The 20889-nt window shown below is 42.1% G+C and overlaps 1 protein-coding gene across 1 annotated transcript in view; it reads right to left on the bottom strand.

Moving 5' to 3' along the window:
* The window catches only part of DNAH3 (dynein axonemal heavy chain 3), a 359079-nt gene that overhangs the window by 77238 nt on the left and 260952 nt on the right, over nucleotides 1-20889 (bottom strand). Inside the window, exons 40-44 of the mRNA XM_075830244.1 lie at nucleotides 19171-19407; nucleotides 16215-16318; nucleotides 8453-8747; nucleotides 3771-3950; nucleotides 1184-1307 (exon numbers count right to left, since the gene is read on the bottom strand). Of these exons, the coding sequence (XP_075686359.1) occupies nucleotides 1184-1307; nucleotides 3771-3950; nucleotides 8453-8747; nucleotides 16215-16318; nucleotides 19171-19407 (940 nt within the window). The remainder of the gene's footprint in view (nucleotides 1-1183; nucleotides 1308-3770; nucleotides 3951-8452; nucleotides 8748-16214; nucleotides 16319-19170; nucleotides 19408-20889) is intronic.

Genomic DNA, 20889 nt, shown 5'->3' with positions numbered 1-20889 from the left:
GTGTAAGGCTTCGTTCACATCTGCGTCAGGGCTCCATTCCAACGGAGCTTTCCGTCGGAACGGAGCCCTGACTGACACAAACTGAAACCGTAGTCAGGGCTCCGTTCTGCTCTAACGGAACGTCGGAACGGAGCCCCGACGCAGATGTGAATGAAGCCTAACTTGAAGCTCCCGGACCCCAATGCAAAATCTTTTATACGCCCCCCACCTAGCATGCGCCTTCTTATGTGGCAGATGGCCACACAGGCACCAGGGCCCCGATGCGACCGTTTCCTGTGGACGCCCTATAGCTGTGCCCCGGTTACTGCCCCATCTGTCCTGCCTGCTCATTGTATGAGTATTCTCTTATGTGTTTAAATGTAAGTTCCCAGTACTAGGGCCTCTTGCAATTAAACTTTTTTTCAAACAATACAAAAAAAAGCATCTTTAATTAAAATCTTTTTTAATATCTTCACGTTTTTACAAAGCGTTTTAACTCTAAGCCTATAAAGAAATTGAAAACTTAGAAAGAAAATTGAAATTGAAAAACAAAATTATAGTAGAAATAGCTGAAACGCTTTGTAAAAACGCACGAGTATTTAAAAAACGCATGCATAATTGGTCCTGATAATGTCAGACTCTGTAGAGACAAACCTCAGGGTATGTTCACTCGCAGAGTAAACGCCTCAAAATAAACCTTGAAAAACGCTAGCTGAAAGCCTACAAACATCTCCCAATGAGTTCAAATGGCAAAAACGGCGTTTAGCGCAGATGGGGCGTTTTTTTATGCCACTGTTTTAAAAAACTGTGCGTAAAAAGGCGCCCGGTAAAAAGGAGCATGTCACTTCTTGAGCCGTTTTTGGAGCTTGTCAATGGAAAAACAGCTCCAAAAATGGCTCCAAAAAACGTCTTGAAAAACGTTTTCGGGTTCAAAAACGGCTGAAAATCACAGCCTTTTTTCCCTTGAAAACAGCTACATCATTTTCAGAAGCTTTTGGTTTTGCGTGCGAACATACCCTCCTTGAAAAGGGGAATGGTAACACCCTGTTGTCAATTTATTCACACATTTCCAGGAGGAATAGCAGAGGAACGGCACACCACAAAGTTTTAAGAAAAGATGCTCCAGAATTGCTTTTTCATGGGGAATACAAGATTGTACTAGAACAGACCTGTCAGGTGAGCTAATAGTATATATAAAAAATACCTTAGAAATGAAATATCAAATCCTTTGCCGAAATGCCAGTCTGATATGGAGCAAAATATTTTTGTCAATGTCTCATCATCGAAGGCGTTGATAGAAACTATGTTCAAGTGTCGAGTGAAGCGGCCTGCAAAATTAAAAAAAAAAGTCAAACTGTAAATAAATAAAAGGTGTTGACGGGGAATGATCAACTTATTTGTCAATGCCCCTAGCTCTTAGGACGCAACGTGCTGTATATGGGTACAACAAACGTGCGTGATTCTAGCACAGTCGTATTGCTCACCAAATAACTATTCAGTTCTATGAGGAGACTTCTGCACAAGTGGAAATACGTTTTGCGCAGTTGGACCTTTTACATTTGAGCTCTTTAAATTTCACGGAATATCCATCCTACAGCACAATCCATTCCGCAGCTTCCCGAGTCTATTTAGCTGCGCTGGTTTTTATGGCTTTCATATTTTGAATCAGATATCAGAAAAAGCAGAAAATCGCGAGGACAGCTGACTCCGCTCCCAGTTTAGTTCAGTCATACACATAATAAATATTAATCAGATCATAATAAGAAGCGTAGTCGATAGTGGAAACTCTAATAGAGGCCGACAATAAAGGACAAATATTGGAATAAATAGCCAGGGTTGGTGTAGGGCCCACTGTGCCTGTAGGGGCCCATGGTGATCTGGTTAACGTGCTCTGCATTTGCCTAGTGTGGGACTGTTTCTTTTATGTTGGGCTATAAGAGCTTTCAAACAATTAGGTTCTAGAAAAGAAGAATTGATTTGGAGTCTGCATATAGATGTAGCAGAGCTCAGATTGTTGTTTGACTGTATTCTGCATATAAATGTAGCAGAGATCAGATTGTCATTTGAATGTATTCTGCATATAGATGTAGCAGAGCTCAGATTGTCATTTGATAGTTTTCTGCATATAGATCTAGCAGAGCTCAGATTGTCATTTGATAGTTTTCTGCATATAGATGTAGCAGAGCTCAGATTGTCATTCGACTGTATTCTGGATATAGATGAATCAGAGATCAGATTGTCATTCTAATGTATTCTGCATATAGATGTAGCAGGGCTCAGATTGTCATCTGACTGTATTCTGCATATAGATGTAGCAGAGACCAGATTGTCATTTGACACGATACATGTTAATATAATATCACCATGTGTTATCAATGATTTTCCATAATTCTATAATGTTATTTTAAAGAGGAGCAGTCGTCAGGACCTTTATTATATTTAATTGGCTAAAACATATAAAGCCCTGCATGGCAATAAAAAATAAAATAAATAAATTACGTGGTAATACACACATATAATATATTGTAATATAGTGATAATACTCTGAACAGAACATTCTATCTGAAACATAATTCCAATACCAATTTAATATACCATTAATGTTGTGGGGCTAAGAACTTCACTAATATTCCCAGCCCCAATGCATTTTAAGGGTATGTTCACACTTAGCGTAAACACTGCAGATTTTGCGCAACGGATTTCATTGTGGAAAATCTGCAGCGTATTACAGTAGCAGCAAATTGGATGAGATTTGAACACATCTCATCCACAGGCTGCGTAAAAATTAGCCAAGAAAATGTTCATAAATTGACCTGCGGTCTGGTCTTTTAATCCGTAGCATGTGAAATTATGCTTTGGAATCGCTGCCTTTCTGTTGCAGGTTTCCCCATTGAATTCAATGGGGAGGTAAAACCCTCAACAAATAGCAAATGTTGCGATTTTTGTGTTGGAAAAGCAATTCCGCCGCAAAAATCGCAACTCAGAAAAAAAACACCAAAAATTTATATTTACCCCGTTTTCTTTACTTCTCTGTCCAGCCCGGCCTCCTGGGATGACATTTCATACCATGTGACTGTTTCAGTCAATCACAGGCTGCAGCGGTCACATGGGATGAAACGTCTGCACGGACAATAGAGGGACGTGTCGCCATGACTACGGAGACCAGGAGAAGTATAAGCTTTTTTTTTTTTTATTAACCTGCTGTTTTCCGCATCGGACATTCCTCCCGAAAAACTGCACCTGCGGGTTCCAGGGCAGATACACAGTGTGCTTTTACGCTGCGTATTCGCCCTGTGTGAACATGCCCTTAAAGTGCAGAGAATAAGGGGCTAATATACCTTTAGTATATGTAGTTGTATTGCTGGTTGAGATTTATAGACCTTCTGTCACTTCGACTCTATTTCACAAAATCTACTCCCTATTGAATGATTCTTCAATATGAGTCAACATAATTTATCTGTGCTCATTATATTAGTGAATAATCAACAACCATTATGTTTTATGTCCTGAATACGTTATAACTTTGTCGAATAAAATGTCTCATAAATCTTGGAGTACAGCTGTAAACTTGGCGGCTATGGCTATACAAATGAATATGTGCAGTGAAATATTACCTGTCTCCAATAAAATACTACAGATATAAACATCATACTTAGGAATATTTTTAGTTTTGTGGCCTCTGTTAAAAACGTTCAACTACATACGGTATAAAAAAAAGACTCTTGTAGTTTAGTTTTCGATAGAGTACATATATTTTTAATTGCAGCCTTATTGATGTTTGTATTTCTTACCAGTAATGTCATTCCTCCCACCTCCAGGGGGCCCCATTGCGGCCAAAAATAAGACATCAACAATATCCAGTCGTGAGGTGTCCTTTCTGTCATACCAGTGTCTATGGTCTATCCACTGTCTCAATAGCTCAATGGGCGGCTGCGCTCCATAAACTTCTTTTGCTGGCATGTTCAGATCATCTATAGACAAAATAAAGAGCCCTCAATTATAATACAGGGCACAATCAAATATATCTATTATAAGGTATGCAAGTATGGTAATTGAATGATGAAGTCATTAACCCATGGCTACCAACTTTTGAATTCGGAAAAGAGGGACATTTTTAAGCCACACCCCCTAACCACGCCCAATATCCTGCATAAGCACATCAAATCACGGCCAGATCCTTCTTCAAATAACAAGAGCACATTCTCACTGCGGATCTCTAGACCATGAAACAAACTATGGATATCACCAATTTTATGGGTCTGGTTATGTCTTATTTATGTTACTTTTCCTAACTTGGGTATAACATTTGCTCATCACGGCGGCAGCAGCAGCAGGACAAACCAAAAGGCTGAGAACAATGAAAGTCAAGAGGGAGACCCTGTGGTGGATGACTTTTCAATTGACAGGTAGCAGAGTTACATGATGGGGAATTTAATTTTATTTTGTTTTGCAGGTTCCGCTGGACTGTTTGGACTACGTCGTAGGGTCGTTGGACTACTGCGATGATCTACGGTTTTTGTTTAAATAAAATGGTTAGCGAGGATTGTGTGGGGGAGTTCTTATTTCAATAAAAAATATTTTCTTATGTCTGTGGTTTTTTTAATACTTTATTAGCGCCTTGGTATCGGCAATTGTCTGATTGACAGCATCCATTACTAAGGTGGGGCTTAAGGTGAGCCTTTAAAAAGGCTGCAACTAACCCACCATTATTACCCCTGTACCCAGCACCACCAGGGGTGCTGGGAAGAGCCGGGTACGATACAGTGCCCGACTATCTGTAGTGATGGGCGGGCACTGGGGCAGCTGCAGGCTGGTATTAGGATTCTGGGAAAAGCCAAAAACAGTGGCCCTTCTCACCCTGGTAATGCTAGCCTGCTGCTATGTTGTATCTGGCTGGTTATGAAAATGGGGGGGACCCAATGTTTTTTGTTTAAACGATGTGCGGCCCCCCCCCCCATTTTCCATAACCAGCCAGATACAACACAGCAGCCGCAGACCAGCATTACCAGGGTAGGAAGGGCCACAGTTTTTGGCCCTTCCCAGGCTCATAATACCAGCATGCGGCCGCCCCAGTGCCCGCCTGTCACTACAGATGGTCGGGTACTGGATTGTACCCAGCTCTTCCCAGCACCCTTGGTGGCGGTGGGTACAGGGGTAATAATGGGGGGTTAGTTGCAGCCTTTTTACTGGCTCACACTATGCCCCACCTTAGTAATAGATGCTGTCAATCAGACAAATGCCATTACCGAGGCGCTAACAAATTATTAAAAAAACATAGATATAATTTTTTTTTAAATTGAAATAAGAACTCCCCCACACAACCTTCGCTAACCATTTTATTTTTTTTTTAAAACGTAGATCTTCGCAATAGTCCAACGAACCTACGAAATAGTCCAAACATTCCAGCGGAATCTGCAAAACAAAAAAATAAAGTTAGTAATATTTACAAGGGGGGCTGTGTGTATATAGCGCCAGACACAGCCCCCCTGTAGATAGCGCCACACACAGCCCTCATTGTAAATAGCGCCACACAGCACCCCTTTTAAATAGCGACACACACAGCCCCCCTTGTAAAAAGCACCACACAGCCCCCCTTGTAAATAGCACCACACACACCCCCTGTAGATAGCGCCACACACACCCTGTAGATAGCGCCACACACACCCACTGTAGATAGCGCCACACACACCCCTGTAGATAGCGCCACACACAGCCCCCCTTCAAAATAGCGCCACACACAGCCCCCCTTGTAAATAGTGCCACACACACCCCCTGTAGATTGCGCCACACACACACCCTGTAGATAGCGCCACACACACCCACTGTAGATAGCGCCACACACACCCCTGTAGATAGCTCCACACACAGCCCCCCTTGTAAATGGCGCCACACAACCCCCCTCCCCCTTGTACATAGTGCCACACAAACCCCCTCCCCCTTGTACATTGTGCCACATAACTCCCTCCCCCCTTGTACATAGTGCCACACAAGCCCCCTCCTCCTTGTACACAGTGCCACATAACCCCTCCCCCCTTGTACATAGTGTCACACAACCCTCCTGAGGCCTCCCCCTTGTACACTGTGTGCAAATCTGAGACATAGCGGAGAGCGGTAGAGTTAGCCTACTGCTACCACTCTCCGCTCTGCCTGACGTCACTCACCATTAGGAGAAGGCAGGAGGTCTTGCAGCGGCATTCTGACTGTGGTCGATGCCGGCCCGGGAGTAGACCAGTCTATTCACCTGACCTGTCACCTGACCTGTCAAATGCGGATGACACTCCACGGCACGTCCGTGCAGTATTTACTAACTGTGAATACTGCACGTACGTGTGCGTGGGGCCTCAGATATTTGAATATAAATAAAACTCCCAAACTTAAGACACCCATATAGCTGATAAGATTAGCAGATTGCTTAGCTACATGGGTTATTATTGGGATGCTCTCTAATTGGATCAGTTATAATTTGACATTACACTAGAAAATTACTATTTATGCAAGTCAAAATTCTTTGCTGATTAATATTTGTATATATATATATCAATTATAGTGGTTAGATCTTAATTTTTCTGATACAGAGCTCCAAATCCCCTGCATTTACATTTTTAAAAGAAAACATGTTGACTACCTACAGCCACCACTAGTGCGAGCTTCAAAGCTTACTGCATACGGCGTTATTATTGAGCTCAATGTATGACAGTATGCAGTTAGCTCCCTCTAGTGGTGGCTACAAGCTACCAGCATGTTATCTTTTTAATCTACAGTGGTCTCTCAAGTTACAATGGCCTCAGCTTACAATATTTTAAAGAGGCTCTGTCACCACATTATAAGTGGCCTATATTGTACATGATATGATCGGCGCTGTAATGTAGATTACAGCAGTGTTTTTTATTTAGAAAAACGATCATTTTTTACGGAGTTATGACCTATATTAGCTTTATGCTAATGAGTTTCTTAATGAACAACTGGGCGTGTTTTACTTTTTGGCCAAGTGGGCATTGTACAGAGGAGTGTATGACGCTGACCAATCAGTGACCAATCAGCGTCATACACGTCTCTCCATTCAGTTACACTGCACTAGCGATATAGTTATATCACTATGTGCAGCCTCATACACACACACTAACATTACTGCAGTGTCCAGACAATGAATATACATTACCTCCAGCCAGGACGTAATGTGTATTCAGAATCCTGACACTTCGCTAATACAATCCCGACACTACAGCACAGCAAGCGTAATCTCGCGAGATTACGCTGTAAACTGTCATTTCAAACGAGATTACGCTTGCTGTGCTGTAGTGTCGGGATTCTGAATACACATCACGTCCTGGCTGGAGGTAATGTATAATCTTCTATTTTTTCGTTGAAATTTTTTTGGCTTTGGAACCAATTATTCGTTTTCTATAGAGTTATATAGTTAGTTCTATAGACTTTTCTATATAAATTACAATAACTTGAGGGGCTGTATATTTGGAGCTGTATATCAGAAAAAAACAGAGGTATAAAGGCTATAAATATATATTAAAGGGGTTTTCCCATGAGGGACATTTATGACATATCCACAGGATATGTCATAAATGTCAGAAAGATGCGAATCCCACCTCTGGGACCCGCACCTATCTCTAGAATGGTGCCCCTAAACCCCGTTCTACCTCTTTGTGTTCCGGCTGATTTCCGACCATGCAGGAGAAAACAGCGTAACTCACTGAGCTACGCTGTTTCCGTAAACCCCATAGAACTGAATGGTAGTTACGGAAACAACGTAGCTCGCATGCTACGGAGTGCCGTAACTGCCATTAACTACTGTGGGAGTTACAGAAACAGTGTAGCTCAGCGAGCTACTCTGTTTCTGTAACTCCCAACCATGTAATCAGTAAGTGGCCGGGAGTCAGCGTGAGCACAAAAATCTAGAACAGGGTTTAGGCGGCCCCGTTCTAGAGATAGGACCCGCAGAGGTGGGACTCGCATTTATCTGATATTTATGACATATCCTGTGGATATGTCATAAATGTCCCTTGTGGGAAAACCCCTTTAAGTAAGGAATCGCCACAGAATTATAAAACTATTTATACAAAAACAAAATGGTTTTCAAGTGTGTACATTTCCTTAAAGAGTACAGCAAAAAAAATATCAGTGTGGGTCAGTGAGCTCGGACCAGCATCACCTCTCCAAATGAAGGGCTTACATTGCTCTTTTTAACGCCCGAATCCCTTTAATGTCACTTCGATTTCCATCAGTGAACATCACCAGCGTAATTTTCTATATGAAATACCAGATCATGAATGAAACTGGCTTTCTTCTGTAAGATCTTATTGACACCGCCCGGTAAAAATTTTGGATGTTAAAATAATTTTTTTTAAGAACGGCTGAAAAAAGAGCGATGTAAACCTTGTAAACATTCAATATTAACACAGGTGACCGTTTCATTTTTTTTATACGTCTTTAATCAATGAGTTATTAGAAAGCTTCTTACCCACAAACACGACAGCTTTCTTTCCCACAGGTGGTCCATACAAGCCCTTTCTTCGGCGATCTAGCTTTAGGAATATGATATCCTGGGTCTGATTTGCGGAGGTTCTTGCTGAGAAGTTGATGCAGTTGGCGATATATTTATCTTTTGGAAGCTTTAATAAAAAGCTGTTTGTAATTGCAGATTTCCCTGTTCCGGTTGGTCCCACAAACAGCAAAGGAACAGAATGCTCTACATATAAATGTAAGAAAAAGGACTGTCTGGCAGTTTCCATTGTAGGGATAATAAGATCAGATACCTGTGGAGGTAGAAGCATAACATTTATAACCACAGTGTCTGTCTAAGGGTAAGTTAACACATAGCATAAATACTGCAGCTTTTCCGCAATGGATTTTGATGTGGAAAATCCGCAGCATAATATAGTTAACCGAATAATACCCCGAATGATACTAGTGGTCCTAGTGACTAATTAAAACTAAACCAGAACAAGAAACAAGTCACGACCAGGTGTTTGAAAAAATACAAATAATCTTTATTAAAGTCAATTAGACACATGGAGACAACGTATAACACTTAGACATAATAAAATGCCATGGACCCTCGAACACAAACGGAATCCGAACGTAAAAGCAGAGTAGCCCCCCAGATGTAAAAATGGTCTGACACAACCTATATATGGCTAAAGTGCATAAGTACATATTAATGAGCAGGTACTAGGCATGGTACGCTTTGCACAGATGAACACATAAATAAGTATAGAGAATATATATAAGGTACAATCTAAGTAAAAACGACATATAAAGTAGTATACCTACACCTGCGTATAAGAAGATAAATAGGAGATCAAGACCAAGAGGGGGACCTCTGCTTAACCCAACGCGCGTTTCGCTGGTGCTTCGTCAGGGGTTCGGATTCCGTTTGTGTTCGAGGGTCCATGGCATTTTATTATGTCTAAGTGTTATACGTTGTCTCCATGTGTCTAATTGACTTTAATAAAGATTATTTGTATTTTTTCAAACACCTGGTCGTGACTTGTTTCTTGTTCTGGTTTAGCATAATATAGTTGCAGCAGAGTGGATGAGATTTGAACAAATCCCATCCACACGCTGCGTAAATGATGAGCAGAAAAAATGCTCAGAAATTGACCTGCGGTGCGACTTTTTGATACGCAGCATGTCAATTGTATTTGTGTAATCGCTGCTTATTTGTTGCGGGATTTCCCCATTGAATTCAATGTTGAGGTGAAAACCGCAACAAATAGCAGATGTTGCATTTTTTTATTGCGGCCGAAAAGCAGCTATTCCACCCCAACTGAAAAAAAAAGAAAAAAATCATATACTTCCCCAGAATTCTGTGTTTCTTTGTCCAGGCCGGCCTCCTGGGATGACGTTTCATCCCATGTGACCGCTGCAGCCAATCACAGGCTGAGATCCCCACCAATCGCTAGAATGAAGCGGCAGAACCACTCGAGTGAGCACTGAGCCGCTTCGTTTCTGATCGGCTTTTCTCGGAAAGCAGATGTAACAGTGTACGACTTCAATAGAAAGTTTATGGGCCCATACAATGCTACATTGATGCATGAAGAAAGCCAATCAGAAACCAAACGGCTCAGCTCTCACCCGAGCGCCTCTGTCACTTCGTAGTAGCGATGGGGGGGGGGGGTCTCAATGCTCGGACCCCCACCGATCAAAACTTCTGACACTTTAAGACATATCCCAAGGATGTCCAAGATGGGAAAACCCCTTTAACAATTTTCTAAACTCACAAAGAAAAAAAAAACGTGTGCAGGACGCCTTAAAACCTGTGATTAAATGTCATCTTCTGACACGTCATACAGAGAAGTCAGAGGATCACATTGGGTTTAGGTGTGGACAACGATCTCATGAGTATGGGAGCCTCCCGACTCATCCCTGACAGCACATGTTGGGGGTAAAAAGGGATCAGCTTATAGTGCCAATGGGAGATAAGCTGCTGTCTGGCACCAGTTTATTCCCGTTCTACCTTTGAAATAAACAGCCAGGCTTGGCTGAGCATACATGTTTATGGGGTAGTCAGGAGAAATATCTGTTAGCTGAATGAGGGTTAGACTTGCAGTTATCTAATGTGGTCCCCTTTAGTCCATGAGTTTGAACTTCTACCAATTTTAAAAACAACACAGCCCTCAGGTTCAATTGGGGCCAATTTAAGATCCCTGAAAATTTCTGATACAACATTTTAAAGGGAATCTGTCATGTGGAACATGCAGATTGATCTGCAGGCATCACGTTACAGAGCGAGAGGAAGGAGCTGAGCAGATTGATGTATAGTTTTGTGCAAAAAGATTTGCAATAACATGTCATTGATTCCTTTTCAATCCCTGCTCACTGATGGCTAAAGAGTCTAGTGGGCGGTCTCGACCATTGATTGTCAGCTTTTCCTGTATGAGTGTGAATAGCTGCCAATCACTGAGTGGGACCGCCCACTGGACTCAAGCCCAGAGTTAGCAAGGATTTAAATAGAATGATTACAGGTCATCCTTTATCCTTTTGCACACAACAATATATCAATCTGCTCAGCTCCTCCGGCTCCATAGATACTGCATGCAGATCAGACTGCATATTTTACATGACAGGTTCCATTTAAACAAATGGTTCTGTAAATAAATTAGACTTGAATGTTGTTTCAGATATTTCTAGTAACAGAAATCTCTGTGCAAAGCCGAATGGGCAAAGAAGTTGCAAATCCTCATCTCTAGTATTCAGTGGTTACAAGCTTACAGGAGACAACAATGTTATCATCTAACCTATATTTACAGTATGACAAGAAAAGTTATTTTTGGCTGGATTTCAACTCAGACTAAAATGTCAGTCACAGGTGAAATTGTGGACGCACTGAAATAATGAAAATGACTGAAAGAAATAGATCAACCATGTAGTATATTATCAGCCCCTACTAGATGGCACTTGTGCTGATGAGCTTGGTGGTCAAGGGATGATAAGACGATAATAATTAGTCCCGGATGCTGGAGAGGTAGATGGCGGTAATTTTTTTTATATTAAATGGTGATATGTTGAGGGTATACTAACTCAATTTTGTGACTATTATAGATCTCTGTATACTTCTCGAGTTGGGGCCACAGCTGAGGGTCTGGCTGCTTACCTAGATGGTATTTCTTTGCCGTCTTTATCGGCGGAACAGTGTGATTTGTTGAAAGCGCCGATCACGCTTGAGGAGCTAACGATGGCATTAAGTTACATGTCTAATGATAAGGCCCCTGGGACAGATGGGTTTCCCGTTGAAATGCACAAATAGTATAGTATAGTGCCACATATGTTGTCAGTATTTCAGGAGGCAGAGGAGAGGGGGAGACTGCCTGCTTCTATGATGGAAGCGCTCTTGAAACCGGATAAAGACCCAGGGTGCACGGATTCTTACCGTCCAATTTCCTTACTTCCCACGGATAGAAAACTTGTGGGCCGTCCTGGAGAGAATGGGATTTGGGCCCCGATTTATTTCTTGGATAAAGATGATGTATACTGCGCCCCGGGCATGAGTTCAGGTGAATAATTTGGTTTCTGATGTGTTTGTTCTGGAAAGAGGCACGAGGCAGGGGTGTCCTTTGTCCCCTTTACCCTTCACTCTGGCCATAGAACCTTTGGCAATTAAACTTCGGATGACTTCAGAAATAGTGGGGTTTAAATATGGAAGGTTGGAGGAGAAAGTGGCCTTGTATGCTGATGATCTTCTTTTGTTTTTGGGGGATGCGGGGGAATCCTTGTCTAAGGCTGTCCGTGTCATCAATCTGTTTGGTGAGTACGAAGGTCTCACTATCAATTGGAATTGTTTCCAGTGGATCCGTTAATAGATTCCCTGCCGTCTAGTCTGTCTATGGTTCCTGTTACGTCGCAATTCAAATACCTCGGGGTGCAGATTATTCACCGGGTTTTAGATTTTATCCCTCTGAACATGTTGGCGCTTCTGGGAAAGTTCAAAATGAAGACTGAAGCCTGGGGTAAACTACCGTTGGGATTGGTGGGCAGAATTAGTTTGTTGAAAATGCCGCAGCTGCCCTACTTCATAATTCGCAGGTTTGGCTTCCTAAATCTCTGTTCTGCACAATGAATCAAATTTTTCATGGATTTATATGGGGACAGGGTACACCCAGAATTAAGCTAGAAACATTACAGTTGCCTACGGATGAGGGAGGTCTGGCAGTTCCTAACCCTCAGATATACTTTTTGGCGGCACAATTGCAACATTTTAACGGTTGGGGGATGTCAGACTGTGGAGGCTCCAGCGGTAACATATTAACATATTTGTTGGGTAATGGTCCTTTACTTTCCTTGCTGGAGGCTCAGCGTTTTAGACTTCCGCCTGTTCCTATGCCGACTCTCTCTTTAATGCATAAAGTCTGGTGGAAGTCCAGAGAAATCCGGGAATTACTCGGCTCACTCCTTTATGGCGGAACGTCCAGTTGTGGGAGTTATATCAGTTGCAGAGGTTTGAGCAATGGGAGTCTGCTGGAGTTATTTTCATTTCGCATGTATATAAGGATGGTGTACTTAAGTCTTTTCAGCAGTTGAAGGAGGAGTTTGTTCCGCCTAAGACTTTTTTTCTATCAGTATTTGCAGCTGCGGCATGCCTTGACTGCGCAGTATGGAGAGTCCCCACTGGAAATACAGGCTTCTGTTGTTCTGAATGTGCTTGAAACTAGCGGTAATGTGAAGGGTGTTATTTCCTTTATCTATAGACAATTGTTGGGTTCTGTGTCAGAGTCCTCTTTGGAGCGGGTGAGGGAAAAATGGTCACGAGATGTAGGCAGTGTTTCTGTAGCTGTTTGGAAAACCATATTGGCAGATGTTCCGTTGATTTCTCTTAATGTGGCACACCGTCGATCCCAATTATTCTTACTTCATAGAGTTTATCGTACTCTGGTGTTGTTGCACAGGATAGGTCTTCGTTCTGATGCGGGTTGTCCACGATGTCCAGAGGAACAGCCAGATCTCCTTCATATGATATGGGGGTGCCCCGTTTTACAGGGATATTGGGAAGAGGTATTTGCGCTGGTGGAGAGGGTGTTTTTTATTCAGGTGCCGCGTGTCCCATTAATGGGTGTTCTGGGGTATGTAGCTGATATTGAGGTGTCTGCTCCACAAAGACTGGCAGTTCAGAAGATTTTGTACCAGGCTCGTAAGTTGGTTGCTATGGGCTGGTTGGATTCCTTTGCGTCGACACAGAGGGAGTTGATTAATCGCATGAACAGTATTATTTTAATGGAGAGGCGGATATATCTCAAGCGTAATGCGCCTAAAATTGGATAAGGTCGTCGGGGTTGACGTCAGTTTCCCTTATGAATGCTTTGCCGCTTAGTCTTATGTAACCTCTTCCTTCGTATTTGTTGCAGCTTTGACAAGGGTTATATGTGTAATCGGACTGGAGATAGGAAACTTGCAGTTCTCGGGTGGATTTTTGCTGTGCATGGTACTCTTTGAATTGGGAGGGGATGTGTGGGGGGGGGGGTGATGTTCTTGTCTTTTGTATTACATGTTTGTATATTTTGTAAAATCTACCAATAAAAACTATTTGATTTAAAAAACAATGGTGAAATGTTAGTAGTGGATCGGTATGGGACCTGTGACTTACTGTTAAGAGTTTTATTTTATTAATTCTATAGATCATTGTACTGAGGAAGATACTTCATTTGGTACAATAAAGAATAATATAAAGTGAGGGGCCTGAAGATAGATGAAAATATTGTATATTACAAACATGAATGTTCCTTTGTTTTAACATTATGGTCCATGAGGGATAAGAGTGAACTTACCATTAAAAAGCGAGATGATGAGCGAGAAGTGTGATTGTACATTATGACATAAAAATAACTAGTTTAAAAGCAATCAACATTTCCTGCAATAAGGGCGCAGCTGGTGGGTAGACTATAGATTAGTGCTCTGAAAATATTCCATAGTTTACACTATGTCTTATGATCTTCATTAGCTTTACGGTCCATGTGACTGAGAAAGAATCCATTAAACAACAAGATCCATTAAACAAAATTTGGAACTATTGTAAAAGCCTTATAGGGCAGATCTGGGTATACATAAAATGCAGGGGGAGAAGCCAGGGTTTCAGGGCAAATATTTAGTTTAGTAACCCTCTCCCACAAAGTAAATCATAACCTAACAAGCTGCTGTTTTTTGGGGGGTTTTCAGGGATGCTGAATCGCCAGGGATTTCCTGTGTACCAAGGACCCTGGAGCACCAGACTGCTGTAGCTGCATTTATTTCCCTTGCAGAATTATCAGAGTTTCTGGTTAATCAGTGACTGGACTAATGAATATATATATATATATATATATATATATATATATATATATATATATATATATACAAACCAAAAGCAGATGAACACAGCACTCCAACATACCTATATATTAAGCCATGTGCTCGTTACCAGATGATGAATCAGTTCCCCAATTTGAATATAAAACGACCATAGAACAGAATAGGACTTCAGAGTAGATGAAACAGGGTGGATTTATTCACCTCAAGTGAGAAACGTTTCGGTTAGTCACAGAACCTTTCTCAACTACTCACTTGAGGTGAATAAATCCACCCAGTTTCATCTACTCTGAAGTCCTGGTGCGGTTATTCTGTTCTATGGTCGTTTTATATATATACAGGGTGGGCCATTTATATGGATACACCTAAATAAAATGGGAATGGTTGGTGATATTAACTTCCTGTTTGTGGCACATTAGTATATGGGAGGGGGGAAACTTTTCAAGCTGGGTGTTGACCATGGCGGCCATTTTGAAGTCGGCCATTTGTATCCAACCTTAGTTTTTTCAATGGGAAGAGGGTCATGTGACACATCAAACTTATCGAGAATTTCACAAGAAAAACAATGGTGCGCTCGGTTTTAACATTACTTTATTCTTTCATGAGTTATTTACAAGTTTCTGACCACTTATAAAATGTGTTCAAAGTGCTGCCCAATGTGTTGGATTGTCAATGCAACCCTCTTCTCCCACTCTTCACACACTGATAGCAACACCGCAGAAGAAATGCCTCCCGATCTGACGCCCTTAGACTTTTATCTTTGGGGTCATCTGAAGGCAATTGTCTATGCTGTGAAGATACGAGATGTGCAGCAACTGAAACTACGGATACTGGAAGCCTGTGCTAGCATTTCTTCTGCGGTGTTGCTATCAGTGTGTGAAGAGTGGGAGAAGAGGGTTGCATTGACAATCCAACACAATGGGCAGCACTTTGAACACATTTTATAAGTGGTCAGAAACTTGTAAATAACTCATGAAAGAATAAAGTAACGTTAAAACCAAGCACACCATTGAATTTCTTGTGAAATTCTCGATAAGTTTGATGTGTCACATGACCCTCTTCCCATTGAAAAAACTAACGTTGGATACAAAATGGCCGACTTCAAAATGGCCGCCATGGTCAACACCCAGCTTGAAAAGTTTTCCCCCTCCCATATACTAATGTGCCACAAACAGGAAGTTAATATCACCAACCATTCCCATTTCATTTAGGTGTATTCATATAAATGGCCCACCCTGTAGATAGATAGATAGATAGATAGATAGATAGATAGATAGATAGATAGATAGATAGATAGATAGATAGATAGATAGATAGATAGATAGATAGATAGATAGATAGATAGATAGATAGATAGATAGATCTTAGTAAGCTTTGTCAAATAATTTCTTAGTTGATACACCATACAATCTAAAGGTATGTTTAAGAATTGAGTTATTTTTTACCTTTGCAGTAGGAGAAATGGTCATTTCCTCTTTGGTGATATAATCAGTCCATGTATTCCACTGTCCGCTGGCATGTTTGTGGAAATAAAAGTCATATACAGTTCCTGTGGATCAGAAGAGTGGGGGTCCTTTACACGTAGAGATAAAATTGTGAAGACAACTGGCAGAAGCCTGTCTCACGAGGGGATGTCCCGCTGACAAACAATCATTTTTAGGTTATCGTAAAAGATTCGATCAATGCTGATCGTACAATCGCTGCTCATATTTACACTGGCCAATGATTGCAAACTTAGTCGATATTACGTTTTTTTAAATGATAATCACCCCATGTAAAAGGCCCCTCAGGCATGTAAATGGAGTTTTAACAAGATATGCAGGAAAATAACAGTTCTCTCCATATCATAAATATATAATCAACCTTATATTTGCCAAATAGTGAAACTTTATCTTTTGTGTCAATTAAATATATTGGGAGCTTAGAAGCGGCAGTGGCTCCCGGGTGCAGGTAATAAATATATATGTTTGTTTCATTAATTGGTACATTTAGGATAACAGAGCACATTGTGATCCACTGTCCATACCTGCATGATATGATCACAACAATGATGACAGTCATGAGTGAGCAAGGTGCGCTGGTTAGTTAGAATAGAGGCCAACACAGATCAAAAATGCAGAGAGGTCATTAAGAATCTGTCCCTGTCTTATAAAGAGTAACTCTGCTGAATGGCATGCCGAATTCCTGTACAAAAAAAACGTGTGACGTATACTGATTACTGCTGACAGGCCGAGAGGCGTCACATGGTCACAGCCATGGCAATTGCGTGACAGTAGCAGAGGCTAGTTGCCTAACGGCTTGTGCACATATAGTGGAATTTATGCATATTTTCCGTCCTGAATTGCGGACGGAAATACGCAGAATACAGTACCAGCAAAGTGGGTGAGATTTAACAAATCTCATCCACACGCTGCGTAAAAATTTTCTTGCAGAAAATCACCTGTGGTGCGGATTTTTTGTACCGCAGCATGTCAATTCCTGCAGTGGAATGTGGACTGAATTGCTGCGTTTTTCAGGAGACGTCTCCATCTCCCAGCAATGAGAAAAACGCAGCAAAATATGCACAATATTCTGCATTAAAAAATGTATGGCCTGCGTTTTTTCCGCCACAGAATTTCTGCTAGTTTATGCGGAATTGCTGCTTCCTTTAAGTGTAGACAAGCCCTTACAGCCAGAGACAGGTCAAAACTTAGATTTGTGAGGAGGGGGAAAATGTCTGATCTCCTGAGAATCATATTAAGGGTAAGAACACACACAGCGTAAACACTGCAGATATTCTGCAACGTATTACAGTAGCTGCTGTGTGGGTGAGATTTCAACTCGTCCCCACACTGCGGTAAATATCCGCCGAGAAAACCATCACAGGCTGCAGCATCACATGGCCTGCAACGTCATCCCAGGAGGCCGGACTATGCGCCGAGTAGAGGTGTGGGGGAGTAAGTATAAACTGTTTTTTTGGGGGGGTATTTCCGACGCCGCTTCGTAGCGGAAATTCTCCTGGAAAAACACATCACAACATGGTGCCAATTTCCAGACGGCATTCTCTGCGGTGTTCAGGGCGGATACGCTGCGCAGCTTAACGCAGTGTATCCGCACTGAATACGTTGTGTGTGTTCCTACCCTCAAATGGTAACAAAACTTTCAGTAAATGTCAGACATGTCATAGTGACCTGTCAGAAGTTTTGATCGGTGGGGTCCGAGCACTGAGACCCCTGCTGATCGCTAAAACGAAGCAGCAGAAGCGCTCAAGTGAGTGCTGAGCCGCTTGGTTTCTGAATGACTTTTCTCGGAAAGCCGATGTAACGTTGTACAGACTCAATAGAAAGTCTATGAGTCCATACACTGTTACATCGGCTTTCCGAAAAAAGCCGATTAGAAATGAAACGGTTCATCGCTTCTGCCACTTTGTTTAGCGATCGGTGGGGGGTCTCAGTGCTCGGAACCCCACAAATCAAAACTTCTGACGTGTCACTATGACTAAAAGCTGCCGAAGTAAAAGATGCCTCCACCTCCCATTGAAATCAATGGGAGGCGATTTCGGCCTTTTTTGGCTCTGATAGCGACACGGTTTCAGCATCAAAATCAGCGTAAAAAGACTTAAGGGGTTTTCCATCTTTAGGTAACCTTCCTATGTTCAAATATGAACACTACTTTCTAGCTGTTTCCAGCCAGTATTAGGCCACTTTCAGGCAGGCATAATACAGGTGCTTTTTTTTTTTGCACCTTTATTGCGGACGTAAGGGTATGTGCACACACACTAATTACGTCCGTAATTGACGGACGTATTTCGGCCGCAAGTCCCGGACCGAACACACTGCAGGGAGCCGGGCTCCTAGCATCATACTTATGTACGACTCTAGGAGTCCCTGCCTCGCTGCCGGACAACTGTCCCATACTGTAAACATGTTTTCAGTACGGGAGAGTTGTCCTGCAGCGAGGCAGGGACTCCTAGCATCGTACATAAGTATGATGCTAGGAGCCCGGCTCCCTGCACTGTGTTCGGTCCGGGACTTGCGGCCGAAATACGTCCGTCAATTACGGACGTAATTAGTGTGTGTGCACATACCCTAACACCTGGAGCTTCAGCGGTTCATCAGCCCTGGAGTTAGAGCAACTATAGGCTTCTATTGTGCGCTAACTCCGGTGCTGATAAACTGCGGAAGGTCCGTGTGTTGTGTCCATAATCACAATAAAGCACCCGTATTACACCCTTCCATAAACACACTTATTTAGATTGGGTTGGTTAGCAGGGATATGACACAAGTATTCTCTGTTCTTTGAAAGAAAAAGAAAAATCTCTGTTTTTTCATTGTTCCTGTATGTCATGTGACCATACTAGTGATAACTATGTTATTAAAAAATATACAATATAACTTTTCCCATAACATCAAGGCTACCTACCCCTCTCTGGAAACACATTGTTCTTTGTTAATTTAACACTCTTAGGTCGAGGGTGCTGGTCGTCCATTCCCATCAGTAGGTTACGGTAGAAAACATCAAACTTCCTTCTACTGTCTCCATTTATGGTTCCTCCAATGGTCCAAACCAAAGCAAACAGGAAAAGACCTTGTAACCACAATGTTATCTGCTGGCTGGACAAGGGTTCTCTACCGTCCTCTTCAGATCTGACTATGTCATCTGAAAATAAGAGACTGTGAGCTGAAGAGAAAGGAGTGGACAATACGGACACCAGAGAGTATGGGGGAATTTATTAAGACTGGTGTTTTATACGGCAGAATTTCTAAAAGCTGAAGTAAGATGCGCCTAATTTATTAAGAGACGCACGGCTCCTGATAAGTTAGGAGCATCTCTGTCCATGCCCCAGATTTGGGCTAATGCACGCCAGTTTTTGAGCACAAATTAAAAAGTGGCGGAGGCAGCATAAACATGGAAAAGTTGCATGTTTTTGCGCAAATTACAAATGTTCTACATCAGAAAACTGGAGTAGTGTGTTTAATAAATTTACCCCCTATGGGATTATGTACAGTGTAATACATTGGCAAAACTGGTGCAAAGGAAAAGGGAGAGTAGTCGCCCATGGCAACCAATCAGGTTTCTGCTTTCATTTTCCAGAGGACCTCTGCAAAATGAAAGATGGAATCTGATTGGTTGCTATGGGTAACTATTCCACCTACCCTTTGCAGCAGTTTTGATAAATTTCCCATTAAGGTTGTGAAACTAAAATGAAAGGTTTTAAAGTGCAGCTCATAAAAGACAGCATGTAAAATCATTCACATATACGTATATAAATATTTCTGGAGGTTTTCAGAACTAAAGATATTGGAGGTAAAGTTAGGGCAACTAGGACAGACATTTTCTGTACTACAGCTAGGGTAAGGCCACACGGAGCAGCCCTGACACGGTCGCAACGCGGCTAACAACGGCGCCGGCACCATGTTTGGTGCGGCTGTCAAAAGCCTGTTAGTGGTCGCATGTTAACGCGGGTAAATCGTCCCTTTATCTGCAAAATCGCGCGGCCATGAATTAATACACCCTTTATGGCCGCACGATTTTGTAAAATACAACAACTTACCCCCTATTCATTCTCTATGGCAGCACCGGAAAAAGCCGAACACTGCACTCGGCTATCTCCGACGCTCCCATAGAGAATGAATGGAGCGGCAGTGCACATGCGCATGTAACCGGAATACCCCTTAACGAGGTATTTGACAGCCGCTCCTACATAGTGCCAGCGCGGTAGTTGGCCGCGTTGCGATCGTGTCAGGGCCGCTCCGTGTGGCCGTACCCTCAGTCACACCCCCAACAAGAAATAAACTTTAGATTTAGGCCCCATGTACACGACCTTATTTTTCATCCGTAATTACGGACCCATTCATTTCTATGGGCTATGGACACGTATTTTTACGAATGGGTGTCCATGCCGTAGAAATGATAGAACATGTACATCCATAGCCGTCTGTAATTACGGAAGCATTGCTATGCAAAACCAGGGGATTACTTTAGATTTCTCCCTGTTTTTAGTGGATTCGTAAATGCAGATGCATTATGGAGCGTATTTACGGACACCCTTCCGTAATTGTGGATGATTTATGGATGACTATAAATGACTACGGATCCATATTTACGGACAGTATTTATGGATGGATGAAAAATATAGTC

The sequence above is a fragment of the Rhinoderma darwinii genome, chromosome 6 (genome assembly GCF_050947455.1).
Source record: "Rhinoderma darwinii isolate aRhiDar2 chromosome 6, aRhiDar2.hap1, whole genome shotgun sequence".
Classification (NCBI taxonomy): domain Eukaryota; kingdom Metazoa; phylum Chordata; class Amphibia; order Anura; family Rhinodermatidae; genus Rhinoderma; species Rhinoderma darwinii.
This window is presented reverse-complemented; position numbering and strand designations above follow the sequence as displayed.